General features: G+C 38.8%; 1 protein-coding gene across 1 annotated transcript in view; it reads right to left on the reverse strand.

The window, feature by feature from the left end:
- Nucleotides 1–125: 125 nt before the first annotated feature.
- The window catches only part of LOC109040508 (damage-control phosphatase ARMT1), a 67,672-nt gene continuing 43,407 nt past the window's right edge, over nt 126–24,390 (reverse strand). The window contains exons 5-8 of the mRNA XM_019056487.2: nt 17,362–17,527; nt 16,763–16,931; nt 15,576–15,809; nt 126–2,231 (exon numbers count right to left, since the gene is read on the reverse strand). Coding sequence (XP_018912032.1) covers nt 1,873–2,231; nt 15,576–15,809; nt 16,763–16,931; nt 17,362–17,527 — 928 coding nt within the window. The 3' untranslated portion in view covers nt 126–1,872. The remainder of the gene's footprint in view (nt 2,232–15,575; nt 15,810–16,762; nt 16,932–17,361; nt 17,528–24,390) is intronic.

Raw genomic sequence — 24,390 nt, forward strand, 5'->3', positions numbered from 1 at the left:
TTCATATCATTCTAACCATTTCTTAAGTTGGGGGTCCCCCCAGCTGATAGTCGGCCCAACTATCAGCTATACCACCCTTGAGAGGGAAGGAATAAGGAGGGTTAAAGATATTTCGACAAGTAAGATATCTGAATAAATTTACTTTTATTGATGTTTGATTATGAAAGAACTTAAAGAGGAATTATTAATTGAGAATTGGTAGAACCTTATGTACATTTTAAAATCGCAGAACAACCTTACTTTCCTCATTATGCTTTAAGAATACTGACAAACTTTTAGGAGGAGACAAAAGGTCTGGCATTGCACTCAGAATAATTTTGCAGACACCAAGACAATGATTTGAGACTACAGGGCAAGAGACGATTACAACATTCTTACTTTCAAGTTCAGATAGGTACACAGGCAATCTACATAAGTTTAGCTGAGCTGAGAATTATCTTGGAATCACTTCATTACGAACTAATTCAATGTTTAATGGCCTGAAAAACTAGAAAAAAAATCAGATTTCCTAAGCAATAATTTTTAAAATCATGCTATGAGGAACAGAAGGAGAAAACTTTCCTAGTATCTCTGCTATTTTTCATCACCAGTCTCATTAGAATGAAGTTGACAAGCTTGGCTTTGGGCATCCTCTTAGATTAAAGGCTGAAAGAAGGACTAACAGAGACAAAAAGGATGTATAAATCACAATCATAGAGTACATTACGAAAATTAAAACTTCAAAAGTACAGTAGTTGAAGACTTAAAAACCTAAAAACATGGGAGCTAATGACATACAGTTTTTGGTACGAAAAGGGACAAAACCCAAATTTGGGAGATTCTCAAACTTGATAGGAACCAATTTTTGAGGAGGAATAGGCAATAAATTTAAAACAAAATCTTTCTACAGCGATCGGCTAGGTTTAAGACAATGTAGAAGGCAAATTAGATTCTCTCAAATAAGACATAAAAAACTACAAAAATAAATGCTTATCACTTTTCAATATCACACGAAATCTTAGAACTCTGTGAGAACTTCAGTTTTCATCATTTGAATCAGCAGATAGATCCGTTTTCAACACACAAATCTATTCTTTCTTGCAATCATGCCTAATGTTGTAAGTTGCCAACAAATTATCGCTCTTCTGGCGTAATGACGTAACTCGATTTCCGCATGAGCCCCAGAAAGAAAAGATTTATACTTTCAACAGGGATCAGGTGGAAATTGAGATACACCCTTACTTCAGAGGGGTGACAAAATGTGCATACTTCCCAGAAGAAGTTCATTTGCTTAGAATAAATAGGTGGACCTATGGTGCCATTAAAATTTATGCTAAGGATGGAACATGAAAAATATGGAATGGGAAAAGACAATGCCTTGAAAAACGTTACAAATTTTCTCAATTTAGATGAAAGAGCACTTGGAAAAATATCAATAGAATTTATTACCAAATTAGGACAACTGAACAGAAAAACTAAAAAGTAGTAAAAAATGTGTCTTTTCATGATTTTAATTGAATAATGCCAAGAAACAACTTTTTTATGCTTATCATACAGGGTAAATTCACGCCTCTCTCTGATAAATCAATTTGTACACTTATTGAGTAAATAACATAGACTATAATCAAGTTTCAACGACCGTTCATGAAAAAATTATGTTCATTTCAATATTTTCAATGGCACAGAATCAATCTTCTTGAAATAATATTGGAGCAGAAGCCCAATGGAAAAAGCATCCAATCACGTCCGTCTTTGATGGATGTGTCAATGTTCAGCATACAGGCTTTGGTCTTCATCCACTCATAACTACGGAGGCCAATGACTTCATGAAGAAATTAAATTATGACACTTGATTTGACCTATCATACTGAAGGCTTTAACAGAGGGCAGGGTTCATTCATCATCATCACAAGGATCAAATTGGATTGTGGCATATTCCCCTGTGAGAAGCCAATCAGGCTTGATATTGGTGAGATTTTCAGCAACACCCGGTTTTAGGCCAGAAATGAGGTCAGCTTTAACTGTTCGTAGTGAGAGGAGGTTGGTTGGGTGGAAGCTCTGCAGTGCCTCTCGGAAGGAGGTTGTTGGATCCCAATGGATGTCCGCCATGAGCTTCCTGTAATTCAAGTCACCTTTGAATATAACCAGCGTAGCTTCACCGAGTTTACCGTAGAGTTCTGGATCGTTCTCTTTCATAGCATCGAAGTCATAAAAGTATGTCCAAAAAGGCTCGGCTTCGAGGGACCAGATTCCTGAAAAATAAAGTTTTTTAAAGTGGAATGAATTTGACAACAACAACTTGGCTACTAAAATTTTACTTTGGATTTTCCTGATATTTTAAATGAAAGGACCCCGCACACCTCTTATGGGAAGCTGTACCATGACGGATTGCCTTCTGACTTATGTCATTCGATTCTCCTCAAGATGCTGATCAAAAGTTATAATTGCGCCAACTTTCTACGATGCACCGTTTTCGCAAAAAACTAAGAGAAGGTTCAATTATTCGGCGACTATGAATAAAAAAGAACAAAGCATTTGAGGACAGGCCCGATGTAAATAAGGAAAAAATGTAGCGCGTGTCCGTCTTCTTATCTGTACCTGCCGACTCAGGGGCTATCTCCCTCCCGCACTTGCCCGGTAGACGTTCAGACTTTCCTGTTCTTATGCTCCTCAAGAATCTGATTCGGATGGTCGAGCAAAACGGCGAGCGGAATCCGAGATAAGACTGCCGCTCAGTGCGGGAGTTCCCCTGATTTGTTCACTCTAGAGTACCTGTATAGCGGGAGTATAGACAGATGTGAAACTCCGAAAATCCATCAGGCCTTCACCGATGTTTCCGCGAATAAAGTTAGGGCCCAGAAATGCAGCCAACCTATGAATCTCAATTATCCAGAGTGCTTTACTAATACAATTGTTACGAAGCATCGTTTATAAAGCACGTATTTGACTTACTTGTTGCATAAATTTACTCATTTTTGCGGAAGAACGCTCATTTATGTATATTCTTAGCCATCTTGGTTAGAATTGGAATGAGCAGACTGGCAGTGAAATTTTGTGCGTTAGAAGTTGGTTAGAAGGGTGGCTGCACTTTTGGGCCCTAAGCCCTCCATGAAGCGATCTGTCCATACTCTCGCTATATAGGTACTCTAGTTCACTCGAGTACTGAAATGAGGAATCTTTCTGGCTTTTTATCGCCGAATAATTGAATCTTCTCTTGGGTTTTTTTTGCGAAAACGGTGCATCGTAGAAAGTTGGCGCAATTATAACTTTACATCAGCATCTTGAGGAGAATCGAATGACATAAGTCAGAAGGCAATCCGTCATGGTGCAGCTTCCCATAAGAGGTGTGCGGGGTCCTTTCCTGATTTTTTGTGAGAATAAATTGACACTGGTTTGATTTAACAAACCAACATTTTTTTTAATGAATTAAATCAAAGAACAATGCACACTCCTTGTGGGAATGTGTTCTTGGTTCGATTTTCAATTTTATTATTGCATTAACCTCGTCTATGTGTGTTGATCAAAAGCCATCATTGCATCAACTTTCTACAAGCCACCGTTTTTGCATAATCTGCGTTTGAAGGTTCGAGAACTTTACCCCTGAGCGGCTGGAATCAAGGTATAACACAGCTTGTATCTATCCGGCAAGGATGAGAGTGAGAGAGAAAAAGTGACTGATTTAAGACGCATAATCAAGGTGAATATTACTAATTACGGGTGTTAACGCCGCAACGAATTTCCGGCATTAACGTAACTAGCCGGCGGCTATGTTACGCAACCTGCGAAACCTGGCAGCCATGCCGCCGCGACTCGGCGACCGGTCCAACCGGTCGTAAGTCCGTCCGACCCGCGGCGCGGCTCCCGGCCGCGTCCGACACGTCCACGCGTGTCGTCTATAAAAAGGCAGCCGCCAGGCGTGCGGTCATCACTCGATCATCACTCTTCGATCAGTCAAGTCCTCTGCTTGCGCTCCTGATCAAGGCTCTCTGCTTTCGATCCTGGTCTTCTCTCCACGCTGCACGGTAATACATAGAATCTTTCTTTTTACCTTCTCTCTCTCTTTTACCCGGCTGAGCATCTCGGCTGGGACCTCTCTCTCTCTTTCTCTTTAGACCCCACTGAGTTTCTCGTTTGGGAAGATTTCTCTCTCTTCTCTTTTCTTCTCAACGCGGCTGAGTATCTCGGCTGATAGCCCTTGGGAGTATCTCGGTGGGATTTTCTCTCTTCCTCTCTTTTCTTCTCTCGGCTGAGCATCTCGGCTGAGATTTCTCTCATTCTCTCTCTTCATCTCGGCTGAGCTCTTTCTTTCTCCCTCATCTCGGCTGAGCTCTCTCCCTCTCCCTTCCCTCTCATCGCGGCTGAGTATCTCGGCTGGTAGCCCTTCTGAGCATCTCGGTGGGACCTTCCTCCCCCCTCCTCTTTTCCATCCTCCAAGGGCCATCGCTATGGACGTTGCGATCATTCGCGATCGCTAATCGTCCCCACCAGCTCTCCTCTTTTGAGAGCGCTCTCGGGCAGACTCTAGCCCCTCCGCTCCCCTCACACGGGCGTAAACAACGGGTACAAAATTGTACTGCTGGGAGGGTGCGAGATGAATGATGATGCTCCTGTGGGGCTAAAAGACCATTTTTTGAACAACTAAATGAGGAAATCAAGCAAATTGGGGCCACGACTGCGACAAGAAAAGTGCTGATCGTGGATCCGGATCATCGATAGCTGCCGTTGAAATGATTAAAAAATGTTAAACAGATTTTTCGAGCATCACAACATCCACAAATACACTTGGGTGCAGCCAATAGGAGGTTTGAGATCCATTGATGATTACGTCATTGTGAGGCAAGAATCTAAGATAATGGTTCGGCAAGTGAGAGTGTAAAGTAGCCTCTCATATGGCAGCGACAGGGTTGCCACAGAATTTAGAGAATGAAATTCCCTGATTTCTCTGTCACATTTTGGTAAAATTCCTGGACAATTGAGGATATGCCATATGCTTAAAAAGACATGATTTGGAATTTTCACACAAAAGGACTACATGCAAAACGGGCCATTTGGGGCTCGGGAAGGATACCTTTGAGACTTGCCCTATTCATTCACCTAACAATGCCCCATCTTTTCCCAAAGTTTCAAGCCCTCCAAAAATTTTGGGGAGACGCGGCGGGGGGTCAAAGTTAAAAACCGACAAAATTTTCGCGAATTTACTACTCGAAAACCAAGAAGTTTTAGAGAACGCGGTTTAAACGAGCGTATTCAGCGTAACGAGAGTTTTCAGAAAATGTGCTTTTAGAAATGATTTAAAAAAAAAGCCATTTTTTTAATTTGATAAAAAACTGATATATGTTGTTCCTGATTCTCTGTAGCCCCTCTAGCTCTTTACCGCATGCTGGGGAAATGTTTTGGTCGCGAGTTATAAAAGCGGAAAGGAGCGAAGGTCGGGAAAATCGGCTATTTTAAACTACGCGCGGCGACGGATCAGGAGACATGTGGCAGCAATGCGAGGTCGGCAGAGGAGTGTGATTCGCCGAACTGAGTGGGAGGGGACGTTTTCCTTCCGATCAACGCCGCGCGCGCAGTTTCAAATAGCCGATTTTCCCGACCTTCACTCCGCTCTTATAACTCCCGACCAAAACATTTCCCCAGCATGTGGTAAAGAGCTAGAGGGGCTACAGAGGGTTAGGAACAACATATCAGTTTTTCATCAAAATAAAAAAATGGCTTTTTTTTAAATCGGCCCAAATGTGAAAAAATAAGGGGTCTTTTTTGAGTGTTTCGGCGCTTCGGAGGCGATAACTCTAGCTGAAGTTGACAAAACCCTATGATTTATACATTTTCTGAACGCTCTCGTCACGCTGAATACGCTCGTTTAAACCGCGTTTTCCAAAACTTCTTGGTTTTCGAGTAATAAATTCGCGAAAATGTTGCCGGTTTTTAACTTTGACCCCCCGCCGCGTCTTCCCAAAATTTTTGGGGGGCTTGAAACTTTGGGAAAAGATGGGGCATTGTTAGGTGAATGAATAGGGCAAGTCTCAAAGGTATCCTTCCCGAGCCCCAAATGGCCCGTTTTGCACGTAGTCCTTTATTTTTCGAAACGGCAATCCCGTTTAGAAGGGAAATAAAGGTGACTTGATAATTTTTCCCTGACATTTTCAGGTTATCCCTATCTTTTTCAAATTCCCTGAGATTTCCGGTGTTCCCTGATCGTGGCAACTCTGAGCGACCATCATTTTCTTGAAGCAAGAGTAGTTTGCCAGTGAGGAGCGGCCAGCAAGTTGGAGCCTGTGCAACAAGTTCAGCGGCAAGAAAGAGTTGTCCTTCATCGAAGAGGTATAATATCGATAGACTCCATCATGATAGGGTTAGACATTTGTAGAGGCAAACACTGAAGAGCATTGTCAATTCATCAAAGATTGTATTCTCATACATGGCCGAAATTGGTATCTCGGTTATTTGCCTACGGATTTACCTGAAACTTGGAGCATTAGCGTATTTTGGCATGGAATTAACAAATTTGAAATCCTATATATATTAAAATGCAAAGTTCCGAATCTTTGGGCATTAACTTTGAGAGAACCACCAGACCGATTTTCCTGATCTTTTTTTTAAATGAAAGCCCCTGAGCTGTAGATTTGCAGGCTGTAATTTGTTTTCCGATTTTTTCAAATTTTCTCCTATAATTTTCTCAAATTTTCTCCAATGTATTAAAACGGAGGTCCGAATCTTTGGACGTTAACTTTGAGAGAACCACCGGACCGATTTGCATGATTTGTGTTTTAAATGAAAGCCTCTGATCTGTAGATTTGCAGGTTGTGATCGTTTTTTCGATTTTCTCAAATTTTCTTACTTCTATCGACGAATGAAGTTTAGCTGGGCTCAAATTTTCTCCCATTTATTCAGACTAAAGACCGCATTTTGGGACATTAACTTTGAGAGAACCACCGGGCCGATTTGCATGGGTTTTTTTTTTAAATGAAAGCTTCTGATCTGTAGATTTGCAGGCTGTAATTGTTTTTTCGATTTTCTCAAATTTTCTTACTTTTATCGACGAGGAAAGTTCAGCTGTTTCGAGCGGTCGTCCGGCCGCTACTTGCTTGCCCGTCCCTAGCTACCCCCCCTCTACGGTCTCAGCCACCCCTTCCGCCACGTTCTTTCGGCTATCTCCGTTTTCTTTCGTATTTCGCTCTCTTCCCACCAACCTCAAAGAAGGAGGTTAGGGTCGCATCGTCGTTCGTCACTCGCCACCCACATTCCCTCGCAATCCCTCGGCTGCTCCGCTTCACAGCTTCTTGATATCCTGGCATCTTATTCTCTGCGGCTTGACTGACCCTGACTTATTAACTGCCGTATTGCGTATTGCTATCAACACGTATTGTTACAGACATTTTATTCATCATTATTAAATAGATTCAACTAATTGCTCCGATTCCAATTAAGCTACTGCACCACCATTGCTAGCTGTGGAGGGCGCCCGGAGCATTAGATTTCTAAAAAAGACAATTTTCGGCCATGTCGAACTTTAACCGACCGCTACTTTGAAAATTTCGGTTTTTTTAAAATATGGATCGTCAAATTTGTCTTTTTTGTGTCAAAATACGCGCGGATACAGACTTTTGCGGCAATTCATCGACGAATGACCGGTTTCAATTTTTGGCAATCTTGAACTTAACTGTCTTCCATTTTGAAACGGTTTGAGATATAGCCTTCGAGTTTGCACGAAAAGTTGTATTTCTTCATGCTCTTTCGAACGTGATACCACAAAGGGGGTCTTCCAATTTGAAAATGAAAAGTTAAGGTCCATTACCCCCCCCCCCCCCCAAGGGGGCCCCCCGAAAGTTCTAGGGGAAACAAAAAGTAGCTCCTTTCGGCCTGGGAACGTCCTCCTAGTTTAGAATTTCTAACTCACTTAAACTTAAGTAAAAACCAAGTAAAGTTAGAGGGGGGGGGAGGAGGGGACTTTTCGAACGCCCTGTATGGGGACTTGTATGGACACTGTATGCGGACTCGTGTTTGGAACCAAAAGGCCAAGAAATATTTACTCTCATAAGGCTATTCTCAATCAGTAAATGAACCATGTGTATTTCTTAAAATCAATGAAAATCTAAATGCAATAGTTACCATGTATGTTGATGACTTCCTCACTATTTCTAATGATCAATAGGAAAAATCCACTTTGCATGCTCAATTGAAAGGAGAAATTCAAACTGTAGATTTAGGTTCCGTTAAATTTTGTCGTGAATTAAATATTCTCAGAAATGCTACTTCAGGTAAAATTGTATTGCAGTCAATAAAAAAAAACCGATGTATTGAAACTTTTGAAACGGTTTGGCATGTTGCATTGTAAAGGTACTTCCACTCCATACATAACAAACCCATAATTTCTTGCAATGATTTTCAAAATGTATCACAATTAGATGAGCCTGTTAAAATTAACCATTTAGAAGATTTTTTGGGAGCTGATGTTCCACTTTGAAATCTTATGGGTGCATTGCTGATGTATCTGATAGTATGTACACTTCCTGATATAGCGCAAAGCATCAGCTGTCTAAGGCAATTTAATTTTAATCCCAAAGTAAAGCATTGGAATTGTGCAAAGATTATATTACGCTACCTTAAAGAAACAATTGATTTTAGTCTTGATTTTGAATCTGATCACACTAACATCGTCGGCTATGCGACTTACATGGGGGCATTAATATTTTGGACCCCAAATCCTTCACAGGTTATGTATTAACGTACAGCAATGCCCCAATTTCTTGCACTAGTAAGAGACAAAGAACTGTGGCCTTATCTAGCACAGAGGCCGAATACATGCAAATACATACATGACTGTTTCTGATGCCAGCAAAAAAGCTTTACTCTAAAGCTCCACTAAGTAATTTCCTGAGAGAATGTAATGATCAACCTCCTCACTGATGGTGGGGGTGTTTTAAAATTAGCTACAGAGCATATATTTCATGATCGCAGTGGACATGAGACATCATTTTATCCGTGACGTTGAAACAAAACAGATTAATCCCTTTCATATCCCTGGCACTGAAAACCCTGCAGATTTGTTGTCTACGCCACTACCACTCAAAAACCTTAATCCTTGTCTTCATGAATTGCTCAAAATTCTAAGATGAAACTTTCCTGTACAATTATTTTACTTTTTGCCGTTTATGACAGATGGGGGGGTGTTGTAAAATCACATAATCCTGCCACTGTTGGCAACACTGTCATGCTCACTTCATCCTTTTTTTGTATGTGTGCATGAGCTTGTTCTATCCTATTCAGTTCGTGTATCTGTAGCTCCAATGTTATTATTGCTGTGTCGATAGTACAAACAAGACACGCACTCATCATTGGTGTCTAGTGTGTTTTGATCATTATCATCTCTCCACATTTCCTACTCATTTAGTTTCTTCTTTCTCTTTTAATGTTATACCTCCTTCCTTTTTTTCTGTTTCTTCCATTTCTTTATTTCTTCTCAATTCTTATCCTTCTTTATTACACACCCTCACCTCTCTTTTTTTCTCTTTGTTGCCTTTTTTCTTTTTTTGCCTTTTTTTCTCTTTTCTTCTTTCTTCTTTTCATTTGATCATTTTCCGTTTTTGTTCCTTTTTCTTTTTATAACCCTTTTGCTTCTATCTCTTGATAACATCTTCTCTTAGTAGCTCTTTATCCCTATTCTTTTCTTTTTCATAATTTTCAGTCCAAAAGAGGCGACACACAGCGCGAGTTGCGTAGCAAGCACAGAATGATAGCCCTGAGATCCAAGGAGTGGGAGCCCTTTAACTGGCTATAACGGCAGTTGAAATATGGCAATGCCGTGAGAGCAAAAATTAATACATATAATATCAGCTGAGCTCTTTTTAGATTTTTTCATAACCTCTGGTGCACCCTAATTAAATGAATGTGCACTGCAAGTGAATTGTTCTCATTCCAAATATCCTCTTTATCCCAACGGGTTATGGGCCCAGTGTATTCTTATAATACTTACTAATACTTACTAGTGTAAAGCATTTTGCCCGTACTCTTAAAATGGACCTAAAATCCGTAAAATATTATACAGGCCTTTGACGGGAAAAAACGCAGTGTCTGTAAGGTTAGAATTCAGAAATTCTGTTAATCAAGAAAATGTGATGGATGTGAATGTTTAGATGATTCAAAGGTAAATCATCGCCACTTGAATTCTTGCAATAAGCGATTGAGAAAACAGTCGATGCTTGGCGATACAGAAAGTGAAAAGTTCAACTTGTGCTGGGATTGAAGAACATTCCAGTAAAACTAGTAACAGAAAATTAGATGTGCGACGTTTTTTTTTGAGTTTGCTGATCCCAGATAGTGAATGCAAAAATATAAGACGGAGAATGACGACAACAACTGAGAAGACATAAATGGCTGGATAAACATGCGTCATGGAGTCTGGTCTCAAAACTATTTTGGAAGACGTTTGGTTCTGCCCTGAATTATCATAAAATTGGTTATCAATACCAAAATTTGGAAAGCTGAGAATGAAAGATATTCTCGTCAAAATAGAAGACAACATTTTTACAGGAAGTATCGTTGTCTTTTGTGGTAAGCCTTTTCAGAATTATAATATTGATGAGAAACTACTGGTCATTATTCCAACAAGGAAAAGGTTTGAGAGTGAGAGCCATACACTGAGTGAGATAATAAAATTTACTATCGAGTTGAAAGATCGTCGAATATGTGCGCATACTGGCCTCATTTAAAACGTATCGCACGAAATGATAATTTATGTGAGTTGCAAAAATAGTATAAAATTTGCCTATCCTTGACGTTTTAAAGATGGAAATTATGACAAATTAGACCTCCTTTTAAATGCACTTTAGTTTGCAAATTTTGCTGAATTTCTGGGAATTAGAGTTGAGAGATGCGACGGGATTTTAACTTGGAGTCAATGTGCTTATATTTATACCTACAGTTTTGAAGAAGTTTAATATGGCTGACTGTAGTGCCGTTGACACCCCACTTCCAAGTAAATTAGAGTTTGTAGAACTTAATTCAGTTGAAGGGAACGGCGCACCCTCTCAGAACCTCATTGGGTGTTTGATGTACATAATGATATGCACAAGACCTGATTTGTGCGCTGCAATAAGTATTTTATGCGGATATACAAGCAAGAACAATAAGATCTTGTGGCAATAATACTTAAATGAGGGTGTTAAGATACCTAAAAGGCTCAAGGAATTTGAAATTGACCTAATTGTCAAATTGACCTAATTGAATTGTTGTTGTTGTTCTGATTGGGCAACAGATGAAAACGATAGAAAGAGCATACGTGTGACGTCCAAATCTCGTCGCGAAAATTACATTGCAAGAAGCAATGCATTTTTTTTTTGTTTGAATTGGGCATGTCTTCTTCTATACTGTGTTTATGATAGAATTTAAATTTGGAACGAAACTAAACAGTTTGTGTCCAGAAAGGTATCACGCTTTGTTTAGGTCAACTCAGCAGTAAAATGGCATCATAAGTGAATAGTAAAAGCCGTAATAGATAAAGCTTGTGTAATGTTCATTGCAGTACAATTATATGAAGCATTTCACAAATGGATATAAAGTGCGGGATGCAGAGAAGAAAATGTTTGTCTCGGAGTATAGTAATTGTCGATGAGACAAAGAACCTGTGTTAAAGTGCTCTGTGGATGTAGAGAATGAGATGAAAAACTGATGTATCTGACTGTGAGTCAAAATCAGATCTCATGCAAGAAAAACTGATGCATCTGACTGTGAGTCAAAATCAGATCTCATGCAAGAAAAACTGATGCATCGGACTGTGAGTCAAAATCAGAGCTTCATGAGGAACCACGAGCGTCAACTGAGGAATGGATGTCTAGCTCTCTAGTGAAGAAAACAGGGTGTTGTCGAGACCCATGTGGAGATGAATAGAGGATGGAATCTCTATGGCTGTGTTTAGCTCACTGATTATAATCCAAGATGATTTTTTGATCAGACATAAAGCGTGGAAAGTGAAAAATGAAAATTTGTGTGAGTCATGATATCCACAAGATACATTACATAATATCGAGATTCGTAGTAAAATTTCGAGTGACCGAAGTTAGTCAATAGGAAACTAATGAATCTGAAAATTATAGTGAATAGGAAACCGATAAATCTGGTAATAAAATCAGAATTGTTCTTAAACTTGATACTTTAGTTAACTCTGGAAAATTAAAAGTCTTGTAAGCGACTCAAAAGCAAATGATTGGTGTATAGTCCACAAAACTTACTCAAACTCTAGACGTGACGCGTGCTTGAAACAGAAGAGAATGTGAAAGTAAAATGGAGGGAAACTCTATGATAATCTTGACTTCTGAGCACTTAACTTAAAAACTATCATAAGCACAGTAATGCCATCGACATGACGAAGTTAAAATGGAGATACTGAAATAATTTTGAAGTGAGAGACGGATCACTAAGATTGCAATAGTATTGCAAAGAAAACACATTGATGATAAATATCATATTATAGGGAGCAGATTGTTAAAAGAGTAATTGATGCAAAATATTTTTCCTACAGGTAATCAACTGGATGATCTGTTAACAAAACCTGTGTCTGTTGGCAAATTCAAGAAACTGATTGTGAGACTGGGACTCAGACTTCAGCAAGATCAAAATTTGAAGTTCAAGTCAAAATTTGTCGAGAAAATTCTATTTGTGATGTTTGTTTTAGAATAAGGTCTGGTGAGGTTTTTCTGGGTTTCCCTCATCCGTTGCAACAAATGTTGGACCTGTATGTTGTTCCCAGTTAGCATCTATTCATAATGGAATTAATTTTTGAGGAGGCGAGTTGAAATAGGGCAATGCCGTGAGAGCAAAAATTAATACGTATAATATCAGCTGAGCTCTTTTTAGATTTTTTCATAACCTCTGGTGCACCCTTATTAAATGAATGTGCACTGCAAGTGAATTGTTCTCATTCTAAATAACCCTTTATCCCAACGACGGCTCCCTAGCCAGCCTGAAACAGCCAGTATTATAAGAAACACCCACATTAATACACCGATTGTGGGTTTTACATATTTTCAATTCAGTTATGCTAATTTCTTTGGGAATTTTTTGTCTGTTTTATTCAAGCTTTTGTTATTCCTCTTTTATTAAATCTCTATTCTAGAGAAATTTAATCGGGTAGTTACATGATGCAAGCCATCAAATTTTATTTTATTTAGTCTAAAACTTTAGTAAACTGATTACTTTTATAAAGTTAGAAGCTATATTATATAAAGCTTTTAATTGTTAGAATAATAAAAAAACTAGAGTCTATATGGCTTCGCCGCACGACTAAAAAGGACTGACTTTTATTTAGGACTGGAATTATTTGTGGGACTGACTTCGAAAATGCATTTATTTTTCTCTTTATTTTTGCCTTGATCTTTCCCCCTATTTCTCACTCCCTACTAATTGTTGACAATTTGATCTCTCTCAATATTTAAGATCTCTCTCAATATTTAAAGTATTAGAGGCTTTAATAAACTGTTTAAACACCTTCGCGATGGATTTATCAACTGGCCATAGACACATTTTGTTTGAAAAAACAAATTTTTTCTGTTTTTTTCTTTTAATTCTTAATTCTGAGCTGTGAATGAGAGTGTGACTGTGGCGGCAAGCTACCCGCTCTGCCAATCAGCGCAGCTTATAGCTACAGACACGGCTTTATGAGTTTTAAGCTCACCACCTCAGCTCACTTTGCTCCCATCAGTCACACGGATCACACCTCACCTAGCAAGCAGACGTCATGCAGCCAGCCGGCTCCCCCTTTTCAATGGCCCTTCTTCGGGAATCCACTTCATAGGGCACCACATCTGGTCATTAGCCATATAAAGTTCAAGGGTGTGACTAAAAATCATGTTTCTTACCGTTGTTTACAGGGCCGGATTTACCTACTTGCCGCCCCTTCCTCATTCATTTCGAAACATCAATAAAAACCATCAAGTGAACGAGCCAAAGGAAGGGAGGGGTGCATCAGACGCGTTTACTCGTGTTGGGCACATTTTTTCCGTAAGCCCTGTCAGCACTACCAGCAAAAGTTCACGGAACTTTGCGTGAAAGGTAAGTTCCGTAAACCTATCTCTGTGTAAACAAGGCCTTCCATTTGTAAGAAATGAACATAAAAATGATGCAAGAACAAAATTAAATGTGATTTAGTAATTTTAACTTCCATCGCCGCGCCGCGCCGCACTGTTCGCACTGTCTTTGGCGCAATGTGTGAAGGATTCCTACAGTCTTGCAGGCGCTATACATTTCACGCCGACTGCCGCTGAACGCACTGCGTTTGACGCAATACAAGAAGTATTCATGCAGTCTTGTAGGTGCTAATATGTGTTACAAACCGGCCGCCGCACAGTGAATTGAGTAAATTAGAGAAGTCGGACAAGGAATTTTTGACAAAATCTGCATATGTTGATGTTTATTTCATCACATTTTGAAGTTAAAGGGGTGCTACTGGAAGAAAATTTCACGAGAAAACCAATGGAACCATTTGCAGAACATCAGATTCTTGTATAAACAAAGTTATAAGCGTTTAAAGTTTCCAAATTTTGTCCGACCTCTCTCATTGACTTGATTCACCGTGCGCCTCGCTGAGGGCTTCTCCTTTTCATTTCAAGTCCTCATCATCATTGCTCTCTGCGCCGCTCCATGCCAAATTGCGTGTTTGGTTTCTCTGTTAATTCGACTAATTAAAGGTGCTGTTTCTTGTGTCACCAAAAGAAGCTTTTTTCTTTTGTAATTTTTTTTCAGAATCCGATTTTTTTATACCTACATTTAAAAAAATGCAAAATTTACCGCTCCCTAAATTTGTCCCCATGAGCCGCAGCCCATGTGGCCACTCCCTTAATCCTGGTTGTTTGGGAAAACAATACACAAACAACTTGTCTCCAATCACTAAGCATTTGTTCCAGAGCAATGTTGCTTTAGGAGTTTCCAAATATTGTGCACAAAAATAAACCTGCCCCTACAACACAATACAACTTCGAACAACATAAGATTGTTGCTTGGTTTCAGCTGCTGTTGCAAGCGTTGTTTGCAAACAAAATATGTCTCATAAGTACAAAAAACACATCAGCATTTCTCCAGTTATTTTTGATACCAAAATTGGAGGGTCAGAGATTTATTGGAAGAAAAATTCCTTAGTTAATTACTGGAAGCAAACCTAAAAATCAAAGAATTAAATTAATAGAAACTTGGACATTTAGAATTGAAAAACATGCAATCTGGAGTCCCCACTCGAGAACAGAAATAAATCAAATGAGGAAAATTTTAAGGTTCAACTGAATTTAAACTAGGCCACTAGTTCAAACTGTTCGTGGGTTCGCCCTGCCTTAGTACAGATATAGAGCTGATATTGCCTGCATTCTTAAGAAGATAAAAAAACACACACACAAAAGAGCATCATGCATCATCTAAGCACTCATTGAGAGGAGAATCCCTGCTTGAAAAAAAAGAGCTGACGCATGGATTGAGGACTTGAGTACAGTTACTAATTTTCGTTTTTAAAATGTTCCATTGAGTGATGCCTTTGGATGACAAAATTATCTGCGCACGAAAGTTCAGTGGATGCATGGATTTTCACATTACTTCAATAAGGTGCTGAAATGTACCTGAATTTAAGAAGGATCTCCATTTTTTGCCAAGATCATTTAGTGTGCTGTCTTCGAGATCATTGGTGACAGCATTCAGAACAAATTCAAAATCAGAGGGGTTGACATCAGAGACAAACCATGGTTGGGATTTAGCATGAAATCTGATTTTATTGACTAATTTGGATGAGATCAGATAGTCTGCTAGGATCAAATCAGTGAAAAGCTCATATCCAGCGTTGTCTAAGACAATATCTGGAAAAGTTGAAGATATATTTATGAGTAGAGCATTAGCAATCAGAATATTAGAGATCAAAAGAGAAAAGATAAAATCAGCACACATACACATAATCGCTTAATAGCACTCCCTGGCGCTCTACAACACCTGACCTCTACTATCCTCTGTCGAACCACAACCCTTCGGGCATTGATCACCTTGACATTTCTGCTTCAATCCCATCCCTACAACCTCTCATTGGGCGCCCTCTGCGCCTACTCCTAGGAGGAACCCAATCAAGGACCTTCTTCGGCAACCTGTCTCTTGCCATTCTCTGAACATAACCATACCAAATGAGTTGTTTCGTCATAATGTCATGCACAATGGTCTATTTGGCATCCATGATATCCCTGCATTCTCCTGAAACTGTTTCGTTTCTAACGCGATCCTTTCTAGGAATTATCCAGCAGGTCTACACCAGAAGTTCATCTCCATTGCCTCTAAAACCTCCTGGATCCGCTGTTTTGTAGGCCATATTTCACACACATAGGTTACTATGCTCTTGACAATCGCATTGTAAATCCTTAGTTTGTTCTTTTTGAAGATCTTTTGGTCCCAAAGAACTCAATTTAACATGACGATTGCCCTCCTAACCTGCATGTTTCTGTTCTTGATGGCCCAGTCCAATTTTCCATCCTGGGTCAGAAGAACTCCTAAAAATTTGTAAACATCGCAGCTTCCAATTGCCACCCATTGTCTAATTCTATACTTTGCTGATTCCTGCCAACAGTCAACTTTTCAGTTTTGCTAACATTAAACTCAATAAAATCAGTGCCGAACATAAAAAGCACAAACTTATTTTAGCTTTAACTAGAGGAAAAGAAAAACAGAGAAAACTGTAGTTACCACATTTTTTAAAAATTTGCTAGAGCCGCAACCACAATTGATTATCTGATCATGAACATACTGAAATGACTTAAAAAAATATTACCTAAGATTTTGTAGCCTTTCTTTTCCATAAGTGTCTTCCAAACAAGAGGAGTCTTATCAACCAAAATGAACTTATCTAGTTTTTCGGTTTGAGCTAAAATGTTACTGTCCGGACTAACTGCATCTCCACCAGAAAGGGACAGATCACATCGATTACCCCAAAGAGATGCCTGTAAATGACAGCATAAATTAGGGAAATGATGATGACAAAACATAGAAGAAATTCATTTCAACCTGAGTCGAGGAGCTCAAAAGATTTATACATGAAACACAACTCTAAGTAGGGAGCCCATCAAAAATAGATCCCACCTACTGTCCCTATATAAAAGTGCTTTTGATGCAGAGAAGGTTTGAATAAAATTTTTTTTTTCATAATTCATCTCCTTTCACAGTTTGAAAAACCGCTTTTGACTAGAGATAGGATATAGCCCCTACATGAGCCCACTCTATTTAGAGATACCCATGAGAGGTCTGCGAAGTAAACCTTCGAGGGGGCGCCTTTGGGGGTGGGGAGTGATTTGAGCCGCGTGGCGGCCAGGGGTGTACCCCCTCGTATAGTAAAAAATGACAGGTGACTCAAAGGAAATTAAAGATTCTCACCTTAAGGTAGAGAATTAAGAATTTGCGGATTTCTTCTTGAGATAGCGTATTAACCTTCTTGAGGACTGAGTTAAGATGCTCTCCAAGAGCGATTATTGCTCCTTTTGAATTGACGAACGATTCCACTTTGCATTCCAGGAAAGGATCATAATTTTGCAAGTAAGTGCTGTAAAGAAATATAATCAGCTTGTGTTCACAAAAAATCTGGTGAGTACAACATAGAACAGGAAGCAGGGTTTGCACTTTCCAACCAAGTATTGCAATAAACATGATCGAAATTCGAAAAGTTCAATGAATCACTCAGTATCATCACCATTTATGGTCTTACTTTTAATAAGTGACTGAATCATCAGCCAGAGTCCTTAATTTTTAGACGAACGCCTAAACTTATGAGAGGGAAGTCAAAATACATTCCGTTTCTGTAAGAAATAGACTGTTTTGGATAAATGATTATAAATTTTCATCTCAGAATTACTGCACACCGTAGGAAATAGGGATGTTTTTTCATACATTCGACCTCAAAAACTCTTGTTACATTTTAAATGTTTGGTAACTAACAAAGCAAGGTCTAGTAAAAATACTAATGAGGATTGATATCAGAACATGCTGGGCTGAACAGCATCACATGAGATAAACAAAAACAGAGGAGCCGATACACTGAATAACATGATTTATTATTATATATTATTTGTTACTATTAAAGAATACATCAAAACAAGCACGGACCAAAAAAAAATTAAGCACATTAGAAGCATAACTGAAGAACATATACGCAGCAATACACAGGATAAACCTAAGAAAATATAAATGCCAAGGCAGTAAACATAAAGGCAGAGGCAATACATATAAAGTCAGTAAAGTGACGGTAAGCATAAAAGCAGCAAAGACAAGTTATGAGCTTTACCCTTAGTGGGATAGGAAGGGGCAAAAAGCACTATTTTTCAAAATCACATGACGACCGCTCGTAATATAAACGGACCCGTGTTTTTTCTTGTTCCCGTCCTTTGCAGAAAGAAAAAAAAGAAATTAATCTGAGGATATGTAAGTCGGATATTGCGTTTTTAAGTTAAGTGCGGGAACAAAGTTTGCTGCTCTCATTATTCGACATGAATGACAAGGATAGGATAAAATTTCGTCGATTGAGTTAAAAGGAGAAAAAATTAAGAAAAGGAAGATACAATTTAATCAGGGAGAGTGCGATTATTTATGCGCACAGTAGACATTGTGCCTCTGGTCTGATTTTGGAGCAAGTCTTTTCAGTACTTTTTCACTATGCTGCCTTTACTCCTCTCTCTTAGTTAGTATCGGCTGTGCTGGGTACATTGTGTGAGGTCCGAAAAAAACACAAAAGGCAGTTCAGTTGTCAGCATTATGTATATTGTCTCAGATTCGTCGATAGTGTTTTTCGTTAGTTGGTAAACTTCAATAATTGCTAACAGTGCATTAAGGAGTGGAAAAGAGAAGATAAAGCAAACGCGAAAATCCTTATAACTATATTTGATATATTTAATGAAGTTTACCTCCGCATCAAGATTGAAAACCGGAGGAAATTCACGTTTTGATAGGAGTTATCAGCTTAAGAAAATCAATGCGTAACGCACACTGCAAGCAAATATTGGGATCTAAAACATCTGTCTCTGGGACCAAAACTATTATTTTCTGTTAAAATTATGTTGTTAGACGTCGACTACCTTAAGCTCATACGAAGCTGGCAATAATTCTCCGAAATTTAAAAAAAAAAAAAAAAAAAAATTAATTTCCTCCGAAATATATCTTTGCTTCAAAACAGCGTTTTCCGTCAAATTTCCGAATTTTTAAAAAAATACCTCCGCGTCATGTACGCTCAAATATGTAATTTATATCAAAAGTAGTGTATTAGAAGTCAACTATCTTAAGCTTTCAGGACGATAAAAAAATTTCTTCAAACTTTAAAAAATCAGTCAACTCGCTGAAATGTATCCCATTTGCGCCTAAACAGCGTTTTCGGTCAAGTTTCCGAATTTTTAAAAAATCCATGCGCGTCTTGCACAGCATAATGTTCAATTTACATCAAAAGTAGTGTGTTAGGGGGCTATAATCTCAAATTTTCGAAGTTCTAGCGTGACTCCTTCGTCCTTCCAAAAAATAATCAAATCATCAAAAATCTCAAAATTATTGGGATCACAAATTTTGCAATTGTGCGATGAGGGAGCACTTGAAGATTTTACACTTTACGTATTTCTGGCAACATATCAATGGTCATAAATGAACTTGGTGTATCAAAATCATGGAGATATGTCAGTTTCAAGATGTAATGTTGAAATCAAACGGCGCTGGCCCGTTTTTAGGGTGAAAAAACGTGATTTTTTCCTAAAATTGGAAATTTTAGATGGACCGTGCCAATGGAAGGAGTTAGAGTTTTGGAAAAAGAAAAAACACGGGTCCGTTTACATTACGAGCAGCAACATTTCTGATACAGCCGTCATGCGATTTTGAACAAATGTGTTTTTCCCTCCGTCATTTAGTATCAGTACAAGTATACGCTTGCGTATTAAGTAGCAGAGAAAAATCCTAAGTACGTTACGCAATTGTTACGCGCAGTATGTGAGTACAATGCGTTGCACGTGTAATTCTGACAGAGAATGTTAATGTGGCTTTGCTAAATTAAAGTACAAACTAATCTCTCGAAGAATATGCTTAAAATCTAGATCTTTTTCAGAGATGATAACTTGCCTTTACTGCTTTTATGCTTATTATATGCTATATATATATGCTTTACCGCCTATACTTTACTGCTTTAAACGTATTGGCTTTGCCTTCATAGTTACAGCCTTGGGTTTTATATTTTCTTGAATTTATCCTGAGTATAGCTGCGTATTTGTTCTTCAGTTGCGCTTCTAATGTGCTCAATTTTTTATGATCCTTGTTATTTTTTACGTATCTTTGTTCTGCGTCATTTGCTTCATTATGTATATTTGAATAAAGTAAACTCTATATTTCTTTAAATTAGCTTCTATTTCTATTATTATTTCTATTTATTTCTTATTATTTATTACTCCTTTAATAGTCTGCAGTAAAGTAGGATAAACAAGCTTAGAAAGGCCAAACTTTTACCTCTTAGTACAGAAAAAGTTAACACTGAAGCAAAGAGAAAGGGGGAGTGTACCAGAAAGAAGAGAGGTAAGAAAGTTGGGAAAGACTCTTAAGCGTAGTATTTTGGGAGTTTAAGATACTATGTGCGCACCTACGGCACTGGGCGAAATCAGATTGCGCAACCGCAGGTCCACCGGAGAGGGAATAGAATATTGGGGACAGATATAAAGGCGTATATTTTAGGGAGGTTTCTGACCGTTTCCCTCTAACCCTGTCTCCCTCTACCTCCCTTAAAATACCAAAGCGGACCCAAAGTGCGACCCAGAGATATGCTCATCGATTCGAGCGCATTTGCAAGGCTTTTTCTGTTGAGGGGGGGGGGGGGTGGAGTGGGTTAGAGTGTTTCTTTTTGAGGAGGAGGGAGGGCTTAAAGACTTTTTTGCACCCTCCCCCGACTCTGAAACATAAAAAAAAACAACATTGCCTCATTTTGCTAAAGAGATATCTGCTCCAAAATCAGTAATTTTCATCCAATTTAGGGCTAAAAATCTTCAAATCGATTTTATTTTCCAGAAAGTCAACTGAATTTGTTTGTTCAGGGCTTAAATTAACGTATTTAAATCCTACTTTAAGGTCCGAAAGAAAATCAGCAGTAATGGGTTTTTTCATTTAACTGCGGTTCAAAGAAACCGTGCTTCCCCTATTGCTTTTTCTGACATTCAGCAGGCTCTATTGATGAAAATGAATAAAGAAATACATTCCTTTTTGAATAGAAGGTAGAGAAATGGATTTGCTGAAAACCCAAATTTACTGTGTTGAATTCTACATTACAGTATTTGAAGCCTACAGTTAGAAGTTATACAATTTCCCATTAAAAAATCTATTGGTAAAAATCTCATCGGTTTAGTACAAGCGGGATCGTTATTCCTGCGAAAAATAGTTTTCCGTAACCCGCCATACACTTTAGTGCACCGCTATAGTGGCCACAGAATAATAGCTCTCGCACCGACTCTACATTCACGACTTATCAGTTATCAGCGATTGGGAATCCCATACGTTTATTTTCTTGCTCTTTTCCTCTTTCCCCTACTTTCATCGTTGTCTCCACGGTCAGGCCAGTCGGCGATAGCTGTATGCCTTCGAGGCTTCCCTCCGGTTCCATATCTTTTCCCCATTCCTCACCACACCGCAATCGGTGGCGAGGCGTGATTAATCGATTATCGATATTTCTCCATTTGGAGCCATGGTAAAGAATCGATAATTGAGCTGTAAACACCCTGTCTATCGATCTTTTTCCATAGATTTATATGGGAGATCAATCGATATATCATAAAGCACGTCACGCCACTGACTGTAACAGTGTTGAGAGGTGTAGTGAGCCACAACGTGGACATATTGGATGAGAAATGGATCCCTTGAAAATAAAAGTTAGGTTCATGCTTAAGCGCCCGCAGTAGGTCATCTACAGCCAAGGCCAAGCTATCAAATATTAATAGCATATGACTAGATTTTTTTTAGCTGTAACTCAACATTTTCGCTCCTATTTTATTTTTTAAATAAATATTACAATAAAGGATGGGTGCCATTAAAGTCTGATTTGAAGTAACTTTAGCTGCTGAATCCGAAAATGGCCTTGATTTTAAATATTATGCACCGTTTTCTCAAAAAAATTGAATCAAAATTGAATTTCCCCACAAAAAACTCCATTTTTTTAGAAACTCTATTTTGTGGGAAGATAATGGGTCAACGCAAAAAAACTAAGTTCAATTTTGAACTCAGCAATACAAATTACATAGAAGCTTGTCAACTATCTAGTCTACCATAAAGTCCACCGTGTTCAGATTTTTTTCATTTTTGGAGACCTGTGTTTTTCTATGATCAGTGACTTTTAAGTGCCTACTATTCCTAAAATATGTAACTTACTGAGCTAATATGGGCGCTTCTTAATGCTTTAGTGTCTAAACTACAAGAATACTATAAGGTAGAACGGTCAAATCTGTCCACTACCCCCCTCCCCCAAGGGTGAGACTTACTTGTTTAAATCAAATCAAATGTTGCACGGTCTTAAAATGGTTCCATGTGCTAAAAAAAACGCCAAAAGGATTTGGAAAAAAAAATTTAACGCGGCCCGCACAGCACCTACAGATCGTTATTTTTCCGATATTTTTGGCATTTTAACCGTCTTTTTTTTATAGTTTAGTTAGTGACAAAGATTTGACGCTAAATGTTAACGCCAAACATGGAGATGGATTAATGGAGGTGTTGCATGTGTGAGAAATTTGCGATTCGACTATTGATTCTTTTGTAAAAGTCCGCGAGAAACACGATGGTCCCACTGATTTTCTCTGAAATCAACTCCCAAGCTCCAAAAACGGTCTCAAAGTTGAGGCTGTAATGATCCTGAGAGTCCACGTCTACGTAAAGACAAACTCTCCATGCAAAGATAGGGAGCAAATATATTAGCAGGGTAACTGAAAGCACGGCAACCCTAAGCGTTGCCGTGCCTTCGTTGCTGCTCGTGCTTTTAGAGTCCCCAAGTAAAGTGGCAGCCCTGTCAATGTATTTGCTCCCTATCTTTGCATGGAGAGTTTGTCTTCACGTAGAGGTGGACTCTCAGGATAGCGTGGAATATTTATTTTGGATAATACTTTTGGTGAAATTTTTGGTGATACTAAACTTTTGGTGAAATTCTCAAGCAGATCATTATCATTTAAGTATTTTTTATGAGTATTTTTGAAAACAAGCAATGAAAGAGAAATTGTATTGGTCTTCTTAAATTACCGAAAACTTGGGAGAAAAATTGGAATTGTGAAATTAGACCTCTTAAGTAGAAACAGTAATAGCTCATGCCTCTATGCTCATAATTTCAATGTGACTAACTTCATACCCTAGTATTCTATGCTGAACTTTTATTGAAAAACCTGAAAAATTTGGATAGGGTCTTCTACTACATGAATTCGTTGCTTATTTTGATCAAAACTAGCACTGAGCTTACTGCCAAAGCCTGAAATTCACTCCTGCTTGACTGACAAAACTTGTGTAACAATTACCACGATTTGAGTTTCCTACGAGCATTCCCTTCTTGGAGAGGAGTTCAGAAAAGTTTGGCAAAGCAGCACAAGTTTACGCTATTTTCAGGTTCAAAGTTTATTAATCGTACTGAGTAAAAATTGTAAAATTGAACGTATTGAAGTGACCGACAGACTTCTAAAATTCAAGAAAACATAAAAAATTAAAGCCTTTCGAAGCATCCAAGCACCATTATTTCCATGAGAACCGCGTCAGTGCTGCGGTTTACACGAGCTTAAGACGTGGGTCTAAAAATCCATCCTAAAAATTATCAGACAAGAACCTGAAAAAATAAGAAATAACGAGTATCAACACAGCCGACGACAAGGAAGACGTAATCGGGCCTCTTTTTTAACTTTTCTCCCGAATCGGAGCGACACCTCATTGGCAGCATACAGCAGAGCATTGGGCACTCACGCTTCACGTCATCGCGCCTTCAATTTTTCAGATGCAGCACGGACGTCCATCAAGTACGAATAGTTGTATCTCTGCGCCGTCGTGAACGCGCACCTTCTCCCTCCCTCCACATCAATATTGTGTTTGTTTCCGTTTTTCTCATTCGTAATCAGAGACAAAAGACCCTCCACTAGTATCTTGTCCATTGTGGAAGCTTTTACTTTTGGGACTTCAGCACTCAACTGTTGACTTACCTACATGGTTGATGTTCAACAACGTGTTGGCAGTTACGTTTTGCAAACAAGCCGAAAATGGCCGACGTTTCAGAAACTTGTTTGGCTCATGACGTCCTCCGAAGCTCATCATCGACCATGTAGGTAAGTCAACAGCCGAAACTAGGGTGATGACTGTTGCTCCCTAGTAATTGTCCATAAGGAATTTTTGAAACCCCGAAAGTAAAAGCTTCCACCTGTCGCTAGGAGGCCAGTGGAG

This window comes from Bemisia tabaci, chromosome 1 (assembly GCF_918797505.1).
Source record: "Bemisia tabaci chromosome 1, PGI_BMITA_v3".
NCBI classification, from domain to species: Eukaryota; Metazoa; Arthropoda; class Insecta; order Hemiptera; family Aleyrodidae; genus Bemisia; species Bemisia tabaci.